General features: G+C 39.8%; 1 protein-coding gene across 3 annotated transcripts in view; it reads right to left on the bottom strand.

The window, feature by feature from the left end:
* SMPD3 (sphingomyelin phosphodiesterase 3) overlaps positions 1-24,780 on the bottom strand; it is a 102,044-nt gene that overhangs the window by 20,561 nt on the left and 56,703 nt on the right. For 2 of the 3 annotated variants that reach the window (XM_053987213.1, XM_053987214.1), the window contains 2 exons: positions 13,678-15,299; positions 1,745-1,820 (listed from right to left, as the gene is read on the bottom strand). In XM_053987213.1, coding sequence (XP_053843188.1) covers positions 1,745-1,820; positions 13,678-15,009 — 1,408 coding nt within the window. In that variant the 5' untranslated portion in view covers positions 15,010-15,299. Of the gene's footprint in view, positions 1-1,744; positions 1,821-13,677; positions 15,300-22,477; positions 22,530-24,780 lie in introns of those variants that run through there. The other variant, XM_053987215.1, reaches the window with a different exon arrangement.

Below are 24,780 nucleotides of genomic sequence, written 5' to 3'. Positions count from 1 at the left end.
AGCCCTGCAAAATAATTACATGAAATCTCATTAAAGGATCCTTTCATTTGTCACTGAAATGCAGCTATTTCCACAATGGAAATAAAGAGCTTCTTCATAGCAGCAACCAGTACCAGGCAAAGACTTGAGAGGAAAAGCTACATCTAATTCTAATTCTTGAAAAAGTTGAGGGTCAGGTCTGAACAAATATTAATTGCTCAGAGCAGAGTTGAGCCAGCACATACCTTGAGAAAAGCATTAGTAGCTGGTCTCTGATCATAAGCAGTTGGATCATTTCACTTTATACTTATGTAAGTATCAGAACTGTCAAGTGTAAGTTTACGTATCCTAGAAGGGAAACCAGGTTGCACTCAGCCACGTGTGACAAGATGATTTAAATGGCTGACCTTTTAAACACTGCTTGTTTTCATAGATACTCATCTTTACATCGTTAAACTGGAGTTTTGGATAATTTGTTTAATGCATGAATGTTGTGAATCAAATGATGCAAATCAGAAAGCACAGCTCTGCCGAACTTATGAACTTTAGTTTTCCATTTCATTACATAAACAAATACGATATATCTAGGGACAGACTCTTAAATCATTGTCTGCTCTAGTTGACTGTAGTTTGCCTAAAAATACAAAGCAGGAAAATAAAAGGTTGTGTTGTACCCTTGAACAAACTTTAGGTTGACTTTGAAAATAGAACATTATTTCCCCTTTCTTCTTCCCCCCCCCCTCTTCCCCTTTAATATTTTAGGGATTTCACAATGTTGTTATCAAGGACTAACTGAGAATACAGGACTAGGTAGTAAAAAGGAACAGGACTGAAAACTAGAAACAAAACCCAAAAAACTAAACTAAACTGGAACAGCAATAAATCTCAGCAATCTCACAGTACATTACTGTAAGTTAAAAATAGAAAAGCAGAGAAGGATGTTACATTGTTAAAAAGTAGCTGAAAAATTCATTAATCTTTTTTAGAACCATCCAGTGTCTCTAATGGACTTGAGGGACCGGCAGGTTTGTTCCCAGGGCCGTGTGTGGCTGAGGCAGGGATGGAGGCAGAGCAGCCCCACGCGCTCAGCACGCGGGTTCGCAGCTCCGGCAGCGCCTGCAGCCCTGGCTCGCCTCGGTCCCAGCACGTGGGCTGGCAGCAGCCACTCTGACAGGGCTGTCCTGCTCCCAGCAGCACAAGAATCACAGCCACATTAAATGAAAGAAGGGTATCCAACACTCTGGCTAAACAAAGTAAAGGTCTGCAGACTTGTTTTTTATAACTACACCTACTCTAAGTTCAGAGCTGCTTTTAAACGTAAGACCAAGAGAATTTTCCAGTGAGTATATTAACTTGGTAGTCATTTATGGATGAAGTTGCAGGTCAAAAGCCAGAGAATGTTGGCTTTTTCCACCAGAAATCAGCAGCTAGAATTACTGTCCCAACATGTAACTTCTGATTATCCCCCAGTTATGTACAAAGAAATTTTTGTTTATATGCTGATACTCACAGTATGGGTTGTTAAATGCTGTTGAGTAACAATGATAGAAATGTATTTCTAAAATACCAGTATTTGGTTAAGAGGGAGCAAAGAGAAGTTTCCAAGGGATAGTTTTTGTTTGTGCCCCATGATAATTACTCTGAGACTGAAGATGTGATAGGCTGGGGATACTTGTCTGCCCTTCTTTGCACTGTTGCTCTTGTGCACAAAATTACTATCACAGGCCTGAAAATAGTGACAAAGATATGAATCTTAGGACAGTACCTGCAATAGCTTGCAAGTGAGTGCAGGAAATGTATCCCACAATTCTTTGGTCCTGAGGTGTACTTCCCACTTGCACCTGGAAGGAAAGAAATAAAAAGGTGATTAATGGAAGAGCTCATACAACTCTACTTCCAAGCCCATTTGTGCAGCCTTTTTTACCATTCTTTCCAGACAACTCTAATTTGAAACCAGAAAAACTACCAGAGACACACACTGAGGCTTACTGATCTTACTGGGGCTTGTGGCCAGCACACTGACCCTTTGCAGTGTTTTGATTTTGATCTGCAACACATTAAAAAATGTTACTTTCTCCTGTTTTTGCAGTCCCACTGGTTTCCTGTCCCAGCTTTCATTCCTGTGCACAATTCAGGCCCACCACTCAGTATTACCAGCAGCCTGGTTCCTGCTGCCTGTGTATGACTAGAATGTAAAAGCAAATATACCAAGGAAAAGGATGAAATATTAAATAAATATTGGGTTTGATCATGTTTTCTCCATTCCACAGTAAGTTTTGGATTTTGATGGATTTTTTACACTCTTCTGCAAAGGTGCTGGGGGCCTTTGTGTGCCTCAGCAGTGTTTGCATCCTCCAGCTCACAGCAGCAGCCCCCATGCCTGTCAAGCAGATAAAAAACACTGCATGGAATCCTGTTCTTACACACAGAAGAAGAAGGGCTTCCAGGGAAGCTGGAATGTAATATAATTCCTCATCTATATCTTAAGCTACAATCCTTTAAAAATGTACTTGCAGGTAGACACACAAGCAACTTAAAATCAAGTTCTGGTTTAGGTTTTCAACTATATTGAGAATTTTGGCAGTTCAGGACTTAGCTGCAAATCAGAATTCCCAGTGATAAGTGGATAAGTTTTGGATTGTAGCAAGAAACTAGTTTGAGTCTATGGTTTTCTTGTTGACAGTTTATGTGGCAACACTGCATGAATAAAAGAAAATGCCCACAAAGGAAAGTTGTACCCAGGGCTCTGAAAGCACCACCACAGATGACTTTACTTCACAAGGCTAGGCTCAAATTTTATCTGACACCTCTAAATAACAAGCAGCGCTCCATTTCATAGGGACACAATTTTGTCAGCTTGGTTGGTTTTCTTGCTTTTCAGCTATTCAGGAACCAGCTGATATATTTTATAACTGAAAAGGCAGCTTTGCAGTAAGTGAATTTAGAAGTCATTTGTACTTAACAATGCCTTGTTAACTTTGAGGGTTTGTGCCAGCCAGGGGAGTAGGTAATAAACAACTGGCATTATTCTGTCCTCAGTCTGTTTTTTAGACAGTTTTACAAATGGATATTGATGGTGTTCTTATTGCTGTTCCCATTCAGCATAGCTGCTTCAGGGAGGCAGAGGCAGCCAAGGCAAACACAGGCAATCACTGGTGCCTCCACCCCAGAGGAGGAGATTCTCCTGAACTCCCAAGATTGCTCAGTCCCAGAGGATGGGCAGCTGTGCTGGATGGCTGTCAGGGCCTGCTGCAGGAGCTGCACTGCACACACCTCTCCCTCCTGCCTGAGCATCTCAGTCTCACTGCTGAATCATAAGGAGCTTTCTCCCCAGCTTTCTATGCAACATAAGCCATTCCAGAAGAAAACTGGAAAACAGTTTATTTCCTCTGCTGTCTAGGACAGGCATGTGAATGAACCATATCTTCCAAACTTAGTAATTCAAAATCAGGGTTTCTCTTCAACACTATTAAAACCCCCCTAAACTATAATAAGTCTCCACTTGTTTGCAAATGTGCAGTGTTTTCCTGCAGCAGAGAACAAGTGTAGATGTCACACAACTTTCAACATCAAGGAGAATACTGCACAAAAGTGCTCTGCCTTAGAGCAGGAATGTGCTCCTTATAATCAAGCTCCTTATTGACTAAATAAGATGGAATCATTCCAGTGTTTCTATTCAAAAAGCAGAAAAGATTTAATTGTAAAAGCTGGACATCCAAACATAAATTATATCCCAGCTGAGATAAAGAGTCAGCTCAAACTGGCTTTAGAATTTCCTGTGCAGCCTTAGTGGAGTGCCTGACAAGGCCCTGTACTCCTCAACCAACTTGTGCATAGGATCGTCCTAATTTCCATTAATCTTGAATAAATGTGCATTGTTCAGTGTGCCTGTGTGCACAGATCTGTGCTGAGATGGACTCAGGATCTTCTGCTCTCAAAGAATTGTAAGAAATGGCCCAGGATGAAGCCTGGCTGTGCTGTGTGGAGGGGCTGAGCACGGCAATGCCCACGGGGACGGTGCCCCAGGGCTCTGCTGGCACACACAGTCCCACAGGGAAGGGAGAGGGGCTTCCATAAACCCTCTGCTAATTAAAAATACAGCTCAAAAAGAGCTGACGACATTGACATAATTAGGATTTCCTTGGAAAGTGCCAGCATGGAAGTGCATCCAAAGCAGTTTGTCTCCCAGATATCACATTTCCTCCAGCTTTTTTGACTTTTAAGGGCTTGTAGTTTCTTTTGAGAGGCAGTACTGATGGCAACCACTAAACTGAGTATATTTGGTGTATAATCATAATGGAGGCAAATATTTGTGACAACTACTAGAAGAGTAAATAAATACCCTTGCATCCTCCTGGTCAGTTCCCTGATACAGTAGAGGCATTACTGTATTAAATACAATCTGAAGTAAAATAGTAAGAAAAGTCTTTTTATTCAGTCTAATTTGGTATTTCACAGATGGAAATGGACTGTGGGCTGTGCAGACAGGAAACCTACTTGACCTCTGAAATACTACAAGCCCTATAATTCTACATGAAAACATTCTTTTGTGTGGCCAAGGAGCTATTTCAGATGTTGCATTTTCCAGGCTGTATTGGATGGTGCTGACTGGGCTGGGGCAGCGACGTGGCAGGAGGACAACGCTGAGCCTTCAGCCCAGCCTCCAACGTGGACCTTGGCAGGAAGGCTCTGCTTCCACCACACCGAGTCAGCACTTCACAAATATCATTTTAGCTGCTTAACACAGAAGAAACAGCCACAGTCACACTTACAACGAAAATATATGCAGACAAATAAGCCAGAGTGGCTCTGTCACCATAAGCCTGACTTTAGCTCACCTCAGCTGCTCTACATTGGTAGCTGTGTGTCAATAACACATTTATTTAATTGTCCTTCTGCAGGGACCTACTTCAGGCTCTGCTTTCTGAAAACCATCATACAGTCTTGGTTGTGCCATGAACCATTCCTCTTTGTGTATGGAAATGTACAGGAAGAAAATATCTAAATATAAGGTCCCAATGTTTTAAAATATTTATTTTAAAATTATCACAGGAGAAAATAAGGTATATGATAACCTGTTAAACTCTAGAGGTAAAATTAAAACTGACAGAACCTATTTGTGATTTAATAAAGTGTCCAGTTATATAATTTTCACATAAAAAATTACCCTTTTTCACAATTATGCTGATATATGCAAAATTTATTCTAATTCTCACTAGATTTGCAATAATCTAATTAGTCAAACATTGAGAAGCTAAGAGTGGATTCAGATCCCTATTACACCACTGACCATTACATTTTGCATGCTCTTCAGAGGGGGGCATAAAAAGCTCATTATAGATGGGAAAGAGAATTTTTCCCTTAAGGGGGAAATCCTACTAAGGGTGTGTTTGGAATCCAAAATGCCATTTTCTGCTGCTGCATAATTATATTTGTCCCCTACCTGCAAATGAAATAAGTAAGTGCAAAACTGACCAATCTGAATTTTTGTTTTCCAAGTACTGGCTGTGTCAAGCACACAAAAGTACTTGACATCAAGTACATTTTATTAAAATATTTCATCTCAATGCCACAGCACATTAGTACAATCTGTTGGAGACACCACGCTGGGACTGTGCTGTGCTGTGCAAGACTGGGGATATTCCTAGAATTGTTTTGCAAAACCTTGTCCTACATGACTGAGGAGTGGTCTGTCCTCCACTGAGACTGGTATCAGGTAATGAATGGCTCATGAAAGAAATCAAGGCAGCAAGGTTATGGCAGAAAGATTCTTGTTGACAGGGAAAAAACCTAATGGGTAGCAAGAACTGAAATTTTAGAGCTACAGCAAGGGAAAATAACTTGAAATCTAATCACACTGCTTACTATCATGGGAATTTCCTGGGCTAACTGGAAAATCTTGCACATCTCATGTTTCCCATATGCTAGCACAGTAAGTATACAAAGCTGCAAACTTGACAAATACCTTGTCTCTTAAGAGTTTATATTTACACACATCTGTTCCAGCAGTGCAAAACAATTCTATCACATCTGGATGTCAAGAAAAGCATCAACAGTTACTTAAACAAAACCCATGAGAATGTTACTTCAGTACTGGGGCATTTCTTTACCACCTTGAAAAACAGCTTCAGACAGGTCATTGCTGTGTTAGTAAATCATCAAATGTTTTGAAGGAAATGCTATTTAATGATTAAAAATTTGAATTGTGCATGTGAAATCTCACTTGATTAAAGAACCAACCTCGAGTCTCAAATACTGACCAATAATATGTACATGAACCCAAAACATTTGTTATGAGGAGAACTGAATCTTTAGTGACATTTTCTAGAAGCTTCACATTGCCAGGAGGGAGCCATTCAAAAATAAAATAGTTTCTTAAATGTGTACCCTCCAAAACAAAGGAGTTATTTACATACAAGTCCAAGCATATGTGATTGCCTCTCCCTTCAGGGGGAGCAAATCCTGGTATGCAAACCAGACAAGAGCTAAAATTTTGGCATACTCATGGAAAAAGTTCTTCACAATATCTGTCAGCCCAGAATCTCCATGAGGCCAATAAAGCCAGAGCTGGGAAAGGTAAATAACCTGCCAGTAACACTGAGACTTCTTCAGGTAAATTGGGATCTCCACAGCCCAGCTCCAGCCTCAACCAGTGTAGTTTAATCACATCTTGGGCTGGAAATGAGCAAAACCTTCCATTTCATCCACTTAGGTGACCATGGAGGTGTCAATTTTGCCACTGAAATAAATGTAACCATAGTACTGCTCCCTGCATTGCTCTTCTGAAGAGGATAAGTCACCAAAGTACAGAACTCTACAGGAAATGAATTCACAGTCATGGCAGGAACCACACTAATGATGGACATATTATGAAAAAAAAACTAACCAGGCTGAAAGAACCTCTGCATGCTCTGGGGAGGAAAAAAAACCTCTCTCCCTAAAAACACAAGTACGAACATGGCATTTGTAAAGAACATCATCTGCACAGGGGCCTGGAGTATCTCTTTGTGTTGGACATAAAACACCTCAGACAGAGAGTAAGTGCAGGGCATAGAAACAGAATTTACAGTCGATGTGACAGTGACTTACTCCCACAGAAATATTCATTTCACCATATGTAGCCAATATTGTGTGGGTTCAAGGGAAACTCCTTTAAAAAGAGCCTGAGATTCAACAGAATTGCTGTGGATAAAGCAGGTGTACATGCACAAGGAGTGGCATTTCCACACACACTGAGGGGTTGGTGCCCTGAGATGTGCTCTGTGCCTCCCTATTCCACTGCAGTGGGGATGTCATTATGTAATCCAATGCAATTAGAATGAGCTAACAGTGAGGAAGGGAAAAGAAAGAAAACACAATTTGTTTTCTTTCCAGTACAACATTTCTGTAATCTTCCAAATCGTATCAACCACTCCTGGACTTTTTTCCCATTTCAGCAAATTTCCAATACAAGCAGGAGAGGCAGCATTAAGAACCTAACTGGAACAGCAAAACTGTCCCAGTCCTCATTCCTGTTACTGTTAAGAGAAGATGCCAAGGAGAAATTGCAGCTACTCCCATTCCCACTTCAAACATCCCTGTCCCACAGAGATGACTTAGATTAGTCATAGCTCCCAAGAAAGATGTATTTTTGGTTGGCTTAGACATGGTGCAAAAATATCTGTCTTATTTTCCGTCCTTTAACAGCTCTGCCTTTTGCCTTCAGAAATATGTAGCAGCTTCTAAAGAAGAAAAATTAGTTAAATCCCTAATTTATTGTAATAAATGTGTTTTAAAGTATATTAAAGAAATTTAAAATATTATAGAAGTCAGCTCAAAATTGTGTGGTGCTCTGCAATTCTTTCTAGCTACATTTGCACTTGATTATTTCAGAATCCTATTTTTGCCACCTGCCATGTGCAACAATTACTGTTCCATGGACTCAGAGAATTTGTTATTTGGCAAAGCTTCATTAAGCATATATATGAGGGAAAGTGGCTGTAAATTGGTGTCACAAATGAAGGGCTCTTCCTCTTCTGAAGAGGACAAAGCCCACAACTCACATTTTCTCAGATCTGTATTTCATTCTGCACAACAGTTGTTATTTATCCCCATTAATGAAGGGGGAAAAGACCATGATTAATAACATTAATTATATCAAAGTAAAGGAACATGGTACAGTACCATGGTAAAGTCTTTTTTTTTTTTTTGTTCTTTTTTTTAAAAAGTCTCAGTTTATTGGGCTCCATCCAATTCCTGCATTAACATTTTACAGCAGAAACTCAGCATGTGGAAAATGTTTAGGTTACCCTCCTGCCTTAAATGGCACAGCTTTAGAGTCATCTAAACAAATTCATGAGCAGCACTACACATTTCTTTTATACATCTTGGGATAACTATAGGTACTGGACAACTGATCAAGGACAAGAAAATCTAACCACTGGAAACTCTAGGTGTTCTTTTACTGGGGTCAGAAAGGAGCCATTCCCCTTTCCTGTGCAATCCTGAGGTCCAAAATCTTCCCCTTAACCCAGCGTGGAACTGCAGCAGCTGCCCCTTCACTCCAGGCACAGCTCACATGGGCTGGCTTGGGACAGCAAGGGCAGCTTAAATGACCCAAGTGAAATGAATCTGCATCAGAAATATCAAAAAGGAGAATCACAGAGGTGAATTCAGGGAACCCTCATTTTCTCACACAAAGCAGGCTCCTTGAGAGGAGAAAACAGTAAAAAATGTACTTCAAAACAGTTTTGCAATCAGAGCTGCTGCTCCTTCTACCATCTGTTACCACCATATCAGCTCTTTGGAAAACAAGTTGAGCTTTGCACACAGAGCAAAGGTTGCTAGGTTTCCTTTAAGCAATGAATAATAACATGCTCTCTGCACAATTACTGTACTCCCTGAGAACAGCCTTCATTTTCAGAGAATTTGAAAAGTAAATCTGTTAATAACCTTAGGAATTAATATTAATTGAACACAACTTCTTCCAGAAATCTAGAAAAATCCACAAGGCATTCTTTTTCCTTTTGATTTTGAAGAATACCATTAACTGTTCAAACTTCCCACATCCGACTGCAGTTTTACATTATGCTCACATACTCTGCTTTAACTTACAATTCTTATTTTTGCTAAAATTGACTCTTTTGGCAGATGCCAAAACCCAGAATAGTTTCCTACTAGGAGCAGTAGGAAGCACAGCCTTCTACACCCCATACTTCTGTATCTCCCAGTCCCACTGGGAGGAAGAAGCCTCCAAAGCCTCTCTCTCAGTCAAGAGCCATTTTGAGAATGATGCCCCTTTCACTCACCTCTCTGCTCTGACTGGGCATCTACATCTCTTGGATAGCTTAGATTTACATTACTCTTCCAACTATTACAATTTAAGGATAAGAGAGGTGAAATTTGTCAGCAAAAGTGAGTTTTTATTAGATTGCTACACTGGAAAAATATGGTCAAACTCACCAGGTCAAGTCAAGGATGCTTTCCAGTTTTGTTTTCCACTACTGTCCAAAACTTACACAGCATCCCTGGGACAGGGAAACCAAGGCCCCACACTAGATCCTCTGTCTAAAGAGGGATGTTGACATTTTTAAACCATCTAGTAAATTACAGATAGGTGATGCATTACACAATTTCCACTCAGCACTCATTGACACCTTTTAAACTGGATTTGACAATGCTGATTTGTAAAATCAACATCCAGTTTCTGAAAAGGATGGGCATTTTATAACTCCCTTTAAATCCATCAAAACTGCAGTGCATTAACATCATGTGTGTGCCAAAGCTGCAGCTGCAGAGGAGCTGAGACCACTGCAGTCTGCACCACGCTCCAGACAGACCTGTCCAAGCCACCTTTCCCAAGCCACCAGCCACCTGTCCAAGCCTTTTCAGCGCCAGTCACCAGCACAGGGGCTGTGCCAGGCCCACTTCCCACCTCTGTCTGCAGCTGAGCAGCAGCAGAGACAATGGAAGTTATAAAACCTACAAAGTGACTCCAGGGCTCTTCTCTTTGGCATTTTAAATTAATGTGAAATGCCACGCTAGAACAGAGAGTCTCGGCAGAGTCTCCCAAGGGCCCAGACTGTCAAAGTATGAAAATGGATTGGCTGATTTATGTATTTACTAACTTCTCCTCCGAGTCTTTAGTGGCAACTAGGAACAATGGTTTAACACTTCAAACATGAAACTGTGACTTGAATGTGACATTTCCCCCCTTCATATATGCTATTTTTTTCTGTGATCGTGTTTTTCTTACATCCCAATAAAACCCTCAGATTGGAGACAGAAAGCACTGATAGAGTTTGAAGAGTTCCAAGTGCCAAATGCAAATTATTCCTCTTTGCAGAAAATGGACTTCACACAATGGCTCCTCACAAGTACATCATCCTCATGTTTTCATCTGACCTGGAAAGAACCAGCCTCTGCAAATGGAGAAACCAGTCTGATCTCTGTCAGGAAAATGCCAGCAGTAGCACCTTTTGTGGCAGACATCCTTAGGAGGAGAACAGAGGCAGACTTCCTTTGCATGAGTCTCCAGATAGCTGTTAGGTAGCATGAAACTGTGGTAAAAGCCTCTGTAATTTACTTCCAACTTGGCTCCTTTGTTGTGACACCCTAGGTGTTAAGCCACAATCAAATCACTTTACCTTCCTGTACTTTAGTTTCTCCTTCTATTAAGCAGATATTGACCTTTCTTCATTATGCACTCTGAGACGTAGGAATGAAAAGCAGTAGGTAAGACCTGATTGTTATTACAGCTACTAATAATAATCCTTGAGCTCTGTAAGTCTCTCAGGTAAAATAATTTTGTATGACTAAGCAAATCTCTCAAATCCTTCCAAATCACTACCTGAACTTTACAATCTAGATAGTGAAGACAGGGCAGGGAAGACAAGGGCAATGGAAAATCATTTCTTATTCACTGGAAGCAGAACCCATTCTAAAATGAAAAATGTGCAAAACACTTGTACCAGGGCAGCAGGGATCTGTTTTGTGTCAGAGTCCCCCAAAGCAGTTTTGTAATTTTCAAATTATTTCAACTTTCTTTAAATATTTAGTTCTGAGATCTTTATCTCCCTAACAGTTCTATTTGTAGTAAGGAGACAATCGTACTTACTAAAAAATAATTAGATCCTTTCTCTGAATGTTCTTCTGAATTTAGATGTTGGGTGTTTCTTAAGGTTTAGAATAATTGGAATAAAGGCTTCATCCTCCCCATGAGTGGAAACGTTAACTGGCTTTATCCATATTTTCAAAACATATGAGCCTTCTCCCCTCAATTGCTTTGCACAACTTTTGGCTTTTAACCAGCACAGAGGGCAACTGTTCCTTTACTCAGAGATGGAAGCTGTGCAAGGGGAACAGTATTCACAAGTATCTTTCCAAAACAAAACTCAATTGATGCCTTTTCTACTTCAGAAATGGGAACACTGCATTCCACAGGAGTCAGGAACTTAAAACCCCAGGGTTTGCATAGGACAGAGGCTCAACTCCATGCCCCTATGGAGTGGGCAGCAGTTGGGACACTCCTGTTCTGCAAGGCTCTCTTACTTTCTTTAGAACCAGAGAAACTCTGTGTAGGACTAGCTGGTATTATGGACATTCAAAATTCTGTAAGGGCCAGTAAAAGGCCCTTACACCTGGAAGCAGGGAGATAAGCTGTCCCTTGGGATGGCAGAGTGCTGGCCAGAACAACACCTGCCACCCAGAGCTCTGACACCCTCTTCCTGCTGCTTCCTGCTGCCCCAGTGGAACAGCTCGAGGCTTCTGAAGCTACTGCACTGATTCCTGCTGACTTCAAAAACAACCAGGCTTTTACTTACTGCATGCAGTTTTTGTCTCTGGAGCCCACACCCACCCAGTTGCTGACTAAACACCACATCAAGAAGAACAGCCTCTAAACCTACTTTATTTCAAAGACAAAATTAAATAATTATTCCTACGCTATGTTGTTGCTGTCATCAAAGAAATTACCTATGCACAATTGGTCATTTAATGTACAATTAAGAGAGAAAGCAAATTCATGTTAAGATAGACTTAACTTAGAATGAAAAATATTTTAGGTATGAAAAAACATATATCAGAATGACACAGACAGGAGGAAAAACAGTCTTATGGCTGGGCAGAACTCTGTTACATTTAAAAGAATGGAGTCATCTTTGGAACTTTATCATAATTGGCCTCTATTCCCTGCTCAACTATAACATTATTTAACAACTTGGATCCATAATTAAGTTCATCTTCCCAGTGGAATCTTGAAAAGAGGCTTAATTTTCTGCAAGAGAAATGGAGACATTGCAGCCTGCCTAGCAGGGTGGTAAATCAATGACTCAGCAATGGGCAGTTAAAAACAGATTGGTTTTAATCTCTTAATCCCCAATATATGCATATGTTCAAGGGTAGTCTTTGTAACCCCAGAAATATCTATACTGCACAAGATCTATATTTATTTTTTGTTTGCAGCAATTTGTGATAAAAAATAAATTGTTCCTGTTTATAAACACATAGGAGTGCAACATAGAGAGCTTGGACCCAGTTTTTGGAAACATGTATTCAGATAGGGATTGGCTTTTGTTTATGTCAATGTACATGAAATACTGAACTATTATCAGAACCAAAATTCTAATATTTGGGGGTTTTCTTACACAAGTCATAGTACCAAAAGTTTTTGCTTTGGTTAAAAACTAGAAATGGAGTACAAAACCTCCCACTGATCCTTTTTCACAATCCATATCCTTAATGGCTGTTAATAACTTCTGTTCAGGACTTGTGACTAGAAAATAATTTGAGCATCTGATGTACTTTGCCAGTGTTAGAAAAGAAGCTCAGGATTTACTTAGTGAAACCCATTCCAAATCACAAAATCTAAAATTCAGTATTCCAGACATTTTCAGATCTTTCTAGGTTTGAGTCTACAGACTTGAATCTCTGGCAAAAATTTTTGTTTCTTGATTAATCACAAATTAGAAAAGCCCGCTTTCCAGCTTAGAAACAGCACAGCCAGATACTCCCAAGAGTTAAGCATGAACAGCCATTAGGTCTTGGAAAAGCAAATGCAGACTTTCTGCTTTTCATGATTTACAGTCATACAACCCCAGGCTTCCTGCTCTCTCTACCATTAGTTAATTTATGTAAACTGTGTTAATAACGCAAAAAAGCCCTGTGTTCCCCAGTGTCCCAGGCACGTTTGTCTTGTTTATTCTTCATATCTCTCCTTACTAATTCTTTTGCAAGCAAGAGAGCAGAGTAGCCATACATTTCACTGCAATTCTTTCAGCTTTATTATACTGACATTTAGACATTTGATTGTCTTTTGATTGCCAGACAAACACACAACGAGCACAAGCTGGTTTCCAACAGTGATGCTCATTGCACTGTACTCATGTTATGAGGCTTAGAATTTATGCATTTTCTTGCAGAGATTTCTGTAAAGAAAGAAATTAAAACATCATGAAAATCACTTCAAATTTTGAGTCTTGAAATTATACTTGAGTTCTTCCCTCAAAAGTCCCTCATTGTTTCACACACATCCATCATTTTAACACAGAATTCAGGCTACAAATCCCATAAAAATGGTATCTATAGCCCATTCGGTTATACCAGGAAATCTAAATCTTAATATTGCCTCTGTTGAGGTCTAAAGAAATGAGAAAATAATGTAATTTTACCACTTTGCCACATATACAGAGTCAATACTTACAGCTTCAAAAAGGCTCTTACCTTGAGAAACAAGGCTCCCTTGGAAGCCAAGGAGTCCATTCCTCTTCCATTGGGGTAACAGTGATAGGCAGCATCCATAACAGGATAGCGGCTGGCAAAAAGTAGACCACTGTTCACAAACTTAAAGCTACAGCAGCCATGGCAGCTGTAGACCCCAACATCATAGACGATGTATTCAAAATAGTGATGGAGCTGCTCTTTCAATTTCTCCGCAGCTCTTTTGTCAAACACTTCCTGCAAGCACAGAAAGTCCAGGTTGGCAGGGAAGAAAGCAGAGATCTCATGATCAAAGGTCTCATCTGTGTGTTTCTTTTTCCGCACTGAAGTCTTCTTCATGATTGAAGCTTTGTAGAGGAGCTTGTTGTTGACAGTGCTTTGGTCCACTGTACCATCTCCAACACGGACTTTGACTAGGGACTCTCGTGAGGCAGAGCAGCTGTCTAAACTCCCAGAATCTCCTTCCTTCTGTTTGTGGTTTGGTGTTTTTGACACCTCTGCATCACCTTCCAGTGAGGGCTCTGCTGGGCCACTGGCACGAGCCTGGCCATTGACGGTGTCTGTTTCTGTGTCTGACATGTGGCCGTTCTCCTCTCCATTGATACGGACAATGCAAGTGTTTTCTTCTCCCTCGTGTGGCTCTCCGCTTCCACCTTTATCTTCTCTGTTCTCCTCGCCGTTGTTTGAGCCACAATTGTCTCCTTTGTACTCCATGGATGTTGTCCTTTTGATGCCAGCATTGACAGTACGGTTATCTCCAGCCTGGGGGGAGACCAGGCTGCTGAAACTGGCTGCACTGATGGATGTGTTGGTAGGAGAATCTATGTATATTTTAATCTGTGGCCTGCTCGCCCCATTTCGGATCCTCCTGCCAATCTCTTTAGCCCTGGCCTGTGTATTGAAAACGTTATTGAATCTTGCCAGAGAATCGGGCAGCAGGCAAACATTGGCACTGCCAAAGCAGAAGCTTTTCCCACTCCCTGCAGCCTTCCATTCAGTGAGCAGTGTGGCTCCATTGGTGTGGTTCTTGTCTTTCAGCCTGGAGTAGATATAGGGCCTTCTGGCTGACTGCAGCGGGGACCAGAGCAAGAAGCCAATCAGAGCGAAAGGAAGAGAGGCCACCAAGAGTGCCAGGTAGATGGGAGTGGTAATAATGATGCAGAGTGCATGAAAATAGCATGGGTCATCTGCTCTTTGACGTTTTTCATAGGTGGTTGGAACAAAAGAGCCCACGAGCCTGTCTGCTAGCCAGTAACATGGGAAAATCAGGCCCCAGGAAAAAGAATGCAGAACTGACAGAAAGCTGTTGGGAAATGGAGAAGTGTATAAAACCATTGCAACTCAGTTATGACAACGCTTCAGGGCCTACTACATGATGTCACTGTGTCAAGCATCCATAAGAACATGGGAGAGGGCTGGGGGAAAAAAGGTCCGGTCAGGAGATCGGGGTTTTTTTCCAGTGAGAGTCAATAATAAAACTTTAAGAGCACCATTTCACTGTGTTGGAGTAAAAATGAAACAAGGCCACTGTTTTCGTCTGGCTTTTTGGCATCTGTATTTGTCGAAGGATGTCATTGTTCACTGGGGGCTGCCATAATGAAACTCTCCAGAGGCAAAACAGAAACCTGCAGAAACAAAAGACAAAATATATTGGAAGTTTAAGTAACATTTATTGGAAGTTTAAAGCAGATTGATTTTTTCTCACAACAATTAAAGACTTATTACATATAGTGCATTTAGATGGAAATTGGAAAGGTTGGATCAGGGAAGGATTTGGGGGGTTTTTGTTTTGTTTCAATTATTACCTCAGCATAACTTCACCAATTTTATGCAACATGTTTGAGTTCAAAGAAATAAGGGACAAGTCAAGTGCCAAATAACAAATGCTTGGCATTTACTCAGTGCCAAAGGCATTTTGGGATGTTGATAATAGGGGGAAGCCTGGCAGATTTGTTTTCCTGGATGATTTTTAGGATCCTTCAGTAAAAATGCTCAAAAAGTGACTCTGGCATCTACACATCAGATAGGAAAAAATAACCTAAAACCTATCCAATTATGTAATTACCATTAGAAAAGAAAAAACTCTAAAGAAGTTATTCTGTTCTACTGGGTGCTTAAAATGCTTTATAAAAGCCCTATTTACATAATCACTCAGCAGACCAGAAAGATTTTTGTTTACAGCAGTGCCAAGGGTAAACAGAACGTGTTTGGATCTGTGAACTGAGGACAGACTGCAAGCCTTATATTCCAACTTCCAGGCTGACAGCCTTCCTGGTGAAAGGTGCAGCAGTGTTGCAGAATATAAGGGCAATTTGACTTCTCCTATTTTAAAATAAAAGACCAGAAGAAAATGCAAAAGCTCCATGGATCCATAAAAAAATTGCCTAATTAGGTCTTCAATAGGTGTTTCCTTGAGCATACGATGACAGGATGTTACAGCTCCCTGGGGAACATGAAACCAAGGGACAGTTTTGTAGATAGAGCAGTCAGTGCCTGCTTAGTGATGTGCTGAAGAAAAAAAAAAAAAAAAAAAAAAGAAAAAATCCATTCAATACAACTCTTGCCAGTTCTATTATGGACTGCAGTATCAATAATCTATCTACAAGATAAATCTACAAGATAAAGCTGTCCAGCAAACCATAAAACACCCAACTAAAACAGCTGCACAAAAGCAATTATCCAGGTTGTGGAGACATACTATGTAAAAGGAATTCATGCTTACTGTACATCCAACATACTATTGTGTATTTGTAAAAATGGAAGAAAAATGAATGGAATCACCCATCTTTCCATGGGATAAGATTGCACAGCACATGTCATGAAGCAAATTCGTTTGGACTGAGGTTTGTTTTAACAACTTTTAGCAAGAACGTGGTTCTTTGTAAACACTAAAGGCTCTATGGTGGTTCAAGGCCACATTGGTGACTCCTACACTTCCTCTGCCTTAAAAAGGGAGAGTATCTTTCAAAATCAGAAGGGTTTTTGACCAGGTGCCGGCTGCATTTCTCACTACCAACCTGCTGAAGTGAGGAGGCAATAACTGTATTCCGTGCATTTTATTCCATGAATTCTAATAGAATTCCCACAACCCATGACACAGAAGTACAAAAGCCCTGGTACCAAAAATATAATGGCTGGAAAAAAAGGGAAGAGGCTATCATTAGTTGGATGTCCTTTAAATTTTTGCATATTGCAGACAGAAGACATGGACACGTCAAGGTCCTCATTAAAAACCCTCTTCTTGGAAGGAAATTATTATCGTGACTTACTAAACTTACAGATGAAAGCAATCACGAAGCTTGCCAAAGCTCTGGCACAGACTCACTGGCACACACACAAACAGGAACTAAGTTTCCTACTCCTTGCTAGAAAATCCTACGCACGCTAGTGCCTCAAAGCCACCCCAAAAAAAGAGAATTAAGAGGGTCATGAGAGACAGATTTTATCTCAACAAGATCCTAAGGGGTGAGGGAAGACACCATGTGAGTCAACGGGAACTTGGAAAACATGACGTCAGTCACATCGCTCCTAATGCAACGGTTTAGATGGAGCCTAAAGCTAAAGTGCCTAATTCCTTGTGATGAAGGGTATTACTTGGTAATCCAATGCTTTATTCATAGGGGTTTGGGAGATTAAGGGAGAGTTTAAGATATTGCAATGAAACAGATATTTTTGTATGCTACAAAGACGTAAACGGCAGCGTTGTTTGGTGGGTTTTATTACTTTGTGAGTGTTTGAAGGCTAAAAATAGACTTTATTTAATTTTTTTTATGGTGGCAGTATAGAACATCTCAACTTCAGTGATAACAAGACATCAGGCAGAAAGGTTTCAAAGATTTTTATGATTATAATTATGCCCAGAAGTATGATGGAGACATCATAGATCAAAAGAGATGTTTCTACCTCCAGTATTGCTTGCAAACTAAATAAAGGACAATACAAGTCAACAAGTGATAGGAGAAACAGAAGAAAAACAACAAATCTTGCAATAATAGTGTTATGAGAACAGTCTAGAAATGGTTAGAAAAGTTCTAACTTCCTTTTGCTTAGAAACTAAAATACACTTTCAAATTCAGACAACTAAAACTTCTTCAAAGGTGATAGTAATATCAACTGTATTTTTAAAACTATAAGTAAAGCACTGGCAGAACAGTTATTTATTTAAAAACAGGATAAAAATGCTGATCAGTGTCTAACTGATTTGGAAAGTTACCCTATGGGTAACTTCACATCATAATTTACATATATTAATTAAAACTAGTGTGTCTTGAATCCTGACAGCTGGTTTCCAGTGAAAATTGTAGCAATATTTACCTAAAAATTAATTCTAGAAAAGCAGTTTATTTAGGCTGTGGTTTTTTGTTACCTTGATTTATCGTCATTGGAATTTGAATCAGAGAAAACAATCTTACAAAAATGGTCCCACTACACCATGTGAAACAGCAAAAATCGGTGTTTGTAACTGAGCACAGGTGAAATGAAGATCTGAGGTAACTGAGGGAATTCTCACTCAGGCTCTCACATCATTCAGGCTTATTAGACAAACCACAACTTAATTTTTGCTTTCCTCATTGTTCTCGTCTGGTTTTCCTCCCAGACACACTTCATAAAATCTTCCTTCCTTTATTCAGTGTTGTTCCCCTGATTATTCTTATACATGCTTTTAATTAGAGTCTAGTTCAACAGCTAGCTAACCTTCTGGAAAAAAACCTACTCCAAAAGGCCAAAACCACGTGAACTGCTTTCCATGCTTGATTACATGACTGTAATTACAGAGATGCAGCCATCTCAAGGGGTCAGTGGCTCTAATGAAGATGTTTTCTTGTTCCCCTGTGACCACTTCACAGCCTGATGTTTTAACTGAAATCCTGTCATCCTGGCTGGGACTCATTCCATGAAGGAGTTCACAAAGCAGGCTAAGGGAATTTAAGTAGAACTTACTGGCTCACCTTAACTGCCACTTAAATCAGTACCAATTTACAGCTTAGGAAAATCTTTGTAAAAACTTAGTAAAAACATGGATTCTCTTGGTATGAGAAGCTGAATTTGGTGAATCACTGGTACTGATGAATAAAGCAGAATCCATTCAAACTAAGGATTTGGCAGGATGAGAAGGGAAGGAGGACAGTGTTTTTGCAGACTTGCCATTGCAATGTTCATTTACCAGTTTCTGCCTAAACTCTCTCCCTCCTTTCTAAAGAAGGTCATCAAACACTGCCAGGCTGCTCTGCAGCTTTTCTATTTGTCCATAGGCAGGCAACAGGCAAGAATCAGTATAAACAAGATGTCTAACTTAATTGAGCTAACCTGTAAAAACTAAAAGACTAAGAAGTGTGAATTTACAAGTCTCCCTGAATAGCAGAGATGTCAGCAGTTGAGCACATGTCTGCAGAAAACAACCCCAAGCACCCCTACAAGTCCAGGGAGCTGCTCAGGTCTCTGGCATATTGAGGGAGGAGACTTGTGATGGTGCAATCTGTGTTCTACACAAGGAGGGATCAAGCACTTGGGCTAAATTTTCTTAAGGAACCCTTGGAATGTCAGTGATGCCCCTCTCTGAATGGCTCTAAAAGCTGTACATTGAAGGAGATTTGGTGCTGTTATTAACCACAGGTTAAGGGAGCTGAACCTAGGCCAAAAACAATACCCACACACCTTCTGCTACCTAAATAAATTGCATTATGCTTTAAACTTAATTTTAAAAAAAGTATAAATTCAATTATCCTAATGTGTGGAAACACAGGTTAAAAAAAGATCTTAACAATTATAACCCATTGAAAAGTGTTAAAACATGTCAGTTTTGTCCCTTTTTTCATTCAACATGGATGAAAAATTGAATCTGAATGCATTATTGCAGAAAACAATCAGCTTTCAAATTCCTGCAAGCAACACTGGGTCTACCCTGACACAACAGATTATACCTGCTCAAAACTTACATCCAGAGTCATAAATGCAGAAGGGCCACATCACATCTCTCAAGCCTAGGAGAGGTTTATTCTTTACTCCACAAATATAAATTGCACTCCCAGCAGTGAATGCTGTGTTTACACACCAGCTGTACTAATTGCTCCCTGGAGACCCGACCCAAACCCAGGAAACTTCACCAGCACAGCTCCAAATTCTGAAATACACCTCCAAAGCTTTGTGCATTCTGTGAGTGCACCAGTGCCAGCCTGTGAACATCAGCTAACTAATCAAACACAAGCCATGTGGGAACTTTTTACAAGGGCATTTAGTTCTACTTCACTGGAGGGCATGAAGACTCATCTAAAAATCTGGACTCCATAAACTTTCTTCAATTATTTTTATTTCAGTGGAAATAGAAGCAGGCTGACAGTTTCTGTTGTATTTTAGAGGGGCCAATGCCACGAATGCCTCTAAAAATATCATGGTTATGCAAACTAAGTAACAGCAACCAATGTCAGTTCTGATCTGCAAGGACATTACTTTAAAATATAAATTTGAGTGCATTGTTAAAGTAACTACTTCAGAATTCATACGAAAAATTCCTAGTCAGCAGAACTGTCTCTTCTTGTACAGGGGACAGTCACATATTTCCAAATTATCAATTCTTATTTATGGCCTTGGGAACTGGTCAGAAGTAGAATCAATAGCATATTGATAGATGAAAATAACTGCAAATACAGAGGGCTCTAAGTTTTCAGAAAAGCTTTGCTATCAGGCAAGATATAGACAAAAAAAGTTCATCTGACCACTTGGTGATCTCACTCAGCACCTGGAAAGCTAAACACTCTGTTTTGAGACCTTATTTGGTGAACTTCAGTAGTGAGACAACTGCAGCCTACAAAAATATGAATCTGTGACACTAAGCTCTGTTTATACAATAGAAACAGAATGGGCTCTATTTACAAAATCACCTTTCAGTGTGCTTTAACCTTGTATTTTACAGGAGCTGGAGTAATTCAATAATGGCTAAATAAATCTGATCCTTGTAGATGGTTTGTTTAACAAAACCCAGTGAGATGGAACAATACTGGCTTTAGGTGCACAAGACAGAAGTGGAGATAAAATTTTCCCTACTCATCTTTCACCATCTAAATCCTACAGAGGTCTGACTACAGCCATGCCTTGCCCATAAATTATCAGGGGCACAGACTCCCTGTAAAATGAAAAGCTGTACTTTCTCAAGCTGCACTTTGAGCCTCCAGGCTTCTGGTTACTCCATGACAGCCCAATAGAAGTATAAAGTAATCATTTTTCCCCAGAGTGGATATTTTTATACTGTTGAAATTGTTCTTAAAGGTGCCAAAGAAAAGTTACCTTAACCTACAGTAAATCCAAGACAAATTCCTGCCAATAAATGTCTGTTCCTCTATAAAAAATGCTTACCTACAATTCTCAAAATACTTTACAAAGGAAATTAAAATACAATGTGCCTGAATTAAAACACAGGTACCCTTATAAAGAAAATTAAAGTACATTTATTCATGTTTTACTTATGGAAAATTGGAAAAGCAGAACCTTTGTAACTTGGATAAGTTTTCATGGAAACCCCAAAAGTAGACTCCTTAACTCACATTTTCCAGCTCTACTGACAAAGGCGTATTTCCCCAGGACCCAGAGATCTAATTGTATGGTGGTAATCATAAAAAACCCAGCATTGCTCAAAACTCAACACATAAATACCAAGCCCTTCCCCCAAAACTTGCTTCTATGTCAAGCCACTCTGACAAAAATGCAAGAATTCAAACTCAAGCTTTTTACAATCAAATTGCCCCAAGATAGGCTGAGTACTTTTGTTGCATATTTTCATACAGCCAAACACACATCTATTAAAATTCTCATTACAAAAAAAGAAAACCCACCAACATAAAAACCAACCCAGAGCACTTGACACTTGCAGCTTTTCAAATGTGATAGGAAATTCAAGCAAAAATATTTTACTTATTTATAAATTCATGTCACTGCAATACACTGGTAGACTAAAGTGTGCCAATCCTCTCATATTTTCTTCTTACAGAGTGACACATAAAAGACAGAAAGCAATATGTGATTTTTTTTTTAATTATCCCATCCAATCACTTAGCACTCTAAAAGAACACTTGTTGCCATCTTCACATAAAGCATGGCTAAATTTAGCTCAGATATTACAAAGCTACTAATCTCTCAAATACTCAAGAATGAATTATTTAAAACCACAAGATCTATGGGGTGACTTGTCTTAAAACCACGCCTAAGAAAGCAGAGAGAAGATTTTTTCCAGGTTTATTCCAGGAAGCTTCATGGCTTGTTCTAACTATGAGGCTTCGCTGGCTACTCCACAGTAACACACTCCTCCTTGTTAGGCTGGGCAGCTCTGGCAGAACAGGGACACCTAAAAAGACCCATGTCAAAAATCTAGTGCCTCACCACACATTCTGCTGCTACACATCTGTACAGACAGCCCTGCAGAAGGCTGGGGACGAGGGGCTGACTGCAGGTCTCAAACACCGGCAGCCACGGAGCCAACAAGGATCGCTGGCAAGGACATGCTGAGAGAAACAACGGGATGGGGCTGCAGAAGGGGCCACAAGGGAGGTAGGGCAGTACTTTTCTGGGACAAATGTCCTTGTTCTGGGTCCTGGGAATAAGCACAGCGTAGCACAGCCATGGGATTGAGGTCAAGAAACAGACATGGACCAAAGGCTGGTTCAGTAGGGGGAAACAAGACCGCCCCTGACCCCCAAGGGGCTCTGACCCATTTCCAGACACGCCAAGGAGAATGAACTGCACATTGTAACAGCTTGCACAGACAGAGAGAAAGTTACCTCCAGGGTAGGGAAACATAGCTATAAAAACCTACCTCCACAGAGCCCTGGTGTGCACATCCCAGGGTGCTGGATCAATGCTGGAGCCAGCACTGGTGATCTTTCTGTCTCTCCCTCTCTCTTTCACTCTACCCTTTATTCAAAATCCACCCCTGTGTTTACACGAGAAGATAAGGGACTAACATACCAATTTCCATGCCAAATGTATAATTTACCAATAAAACTGTCTTTTTAAAAGCCTCTGACATTTGTGGTTCCATTTCAGCCACGGGCATATACAAATCTTGGGTGCTTCCCTTCCCTTCAGGGTGGAACGCCACAACCCTGCAATGTTTTTTTGAAATGCCAAAATGGCATTCTTGAAAAAAATCTTTTGGACTCTCACAAGAACGCAAAACAGAAAGACTGCAATATGTTTCCCACATGTCCTAAAATTTCCTTCACTTTTTATTAACCATTGCATTACGCAGAAAATGCTGATCCTTCCTCTTCACCTTCCAAGACATCCTGACAAACTGAGAATATGCTCAGTGTGTTCTGGATGCCTCACTGTTACAGCACAGGGAGCAATGTTCAGCCACAAAGCAACCTTTGAAGTCTTCTGACATTGCCTGATAAGAACCAGGTTTCTGGCATTCTACATTAAATTGCCCAAGAGTCTCCCATATTTTCTGCTGGCAGAGCAGATCCTGGCTCATGCCTCGACACTTTCAACATTTCAGGTTCCAGGTTTCAGAGATTGCTGCTCTTCAGACATCACTGCTTTTTTGCATGAGTTGGGAAAGGACTTGCTAGAAAAAAGTGAACACAAAATTTGAGGTGGGATAGGGAGAGGGGAATCTTAGTTCTGAGCCAGAAGCTTTTATATCTCTGTGGAAAAACAAGAATAAAGGGTAATCTTGTTTTTTGTAGTATACAAATGTATGTTTAATCCATAACACACCTGAAATATCAAAATTGTACTGCTGTTAATCAAAGTGGTCCATATTTAGAAAAGAAACAAGAGAAGCTAGGCTAAACAGCCAAAATTCTACCACTTCTAAATCAAGAGAGTAGCATAACCCAGTAACAGAATCTGGCAAAAATATAAAAGAATAAAAACAAGGAATGAATGCAAATGAGCAGCTACTTTAGTGGGGTATGCATATAGGGATACAAAGTTCACCTCACTATCCTGTGGACTTTTATTTCCTTAAAAATACAGCAAATGTTTGTAGTTTTTTCTGTTATTAAATGCGTTTTAAAGATCAGAGCAATATACAGATATTTCATTTCACACCCCATTTTTTATTTACTCTTGGAACTAGAATGAAATCAGAAAGTTTCCTATATCCAGAAGAGGGACAGAGTGTTAGCTTACATCTAAAAATACCTTCTGCAGTGTTCTTATGTGATCACCAAAAAATGAAGTAACTAGACGCTTCTCTAAGCCATCAGCAGAAAAAAAAATGTTTAAATATTTAATATGCTTTTAAAAATGTCAACTGAGTCAAACTATTACTAGTTTTTTATTGTGACCAAAAGTAAAATGTTTAATTGAAACAGCTGATCCTTAATAAATAACCAGAAGCTGTGTGCACAAATGCGTGGTATTTCCAGATTAGATTTTCATGCATGGCATTCCATGCATGATCTTTTCATACACTTGAATATAAGACAAGTTAAATAAGATCTCAGTCCAAATAACAAAACTGTAGAGGATCAGAAGTGATGATTCCAAAATAGACCTGGGCCTACCTCCAGTATAAACAACTTGATCTCAGTATTAGTTTTAGGATGCAAAGCAAACATCCTAGATCTTATTGCTTCTTTCACTCACTCAGGTAAGCTTTACTGTTGCAATGGTTCAGAAAAAAATTACTATGGATAGATACTGCTATTCCAGGGGGGTAAAAAATGAAGTGCATTAAAATTTGGTCCAAATATGGTCAGAAAATGTTTTAAACTGCCCCCCGCCTTTTTTTTTTTAACCATACCTCTGATGCATATTCACAGTACAAGCAACAAACTATTTTTAAAAGGTTGGTTTTAGTAAACTCTTCACAACCAATTTAACCATAGTGAGTTAAACAGGGGTTTGGTTTTACAAGACCTGCATTGATGTATTTGTCAAGTCTGTTTCATTCTTTGGACTAACTCTGCAGTCCATTATTTACAAAGAGCATCCTCAGGCATGTAAAATATCTGTGTAAATTATCAGGTTCATGCAACTGCTAAACAGTACAGAACCCACACAGAAGAACTGTCAATAGCAATGCCTAAACTGTAGAGACCTTTGCTACATTTTCCAAACCAACATAGTCTTGTCCTGCTATTAAATAAACTCATTTTGCCCTAT

Source organism: Vidua macroura, chromosome 11, assembly GCF_024509145.1.
Source record: "Vidua macroura isolate BioBank_ID:100142 chromosome 11, ASM2450914v1, whole genome shotgun sequence".
NCBI lineage: Eukaryota > Metazoa > Chordata > Aves > Passeriformes > Viduidae > Vidua > Vidua macroura.
This window is presented reverse-complemented; position numbering and strand designations above follow the sequence as displayed.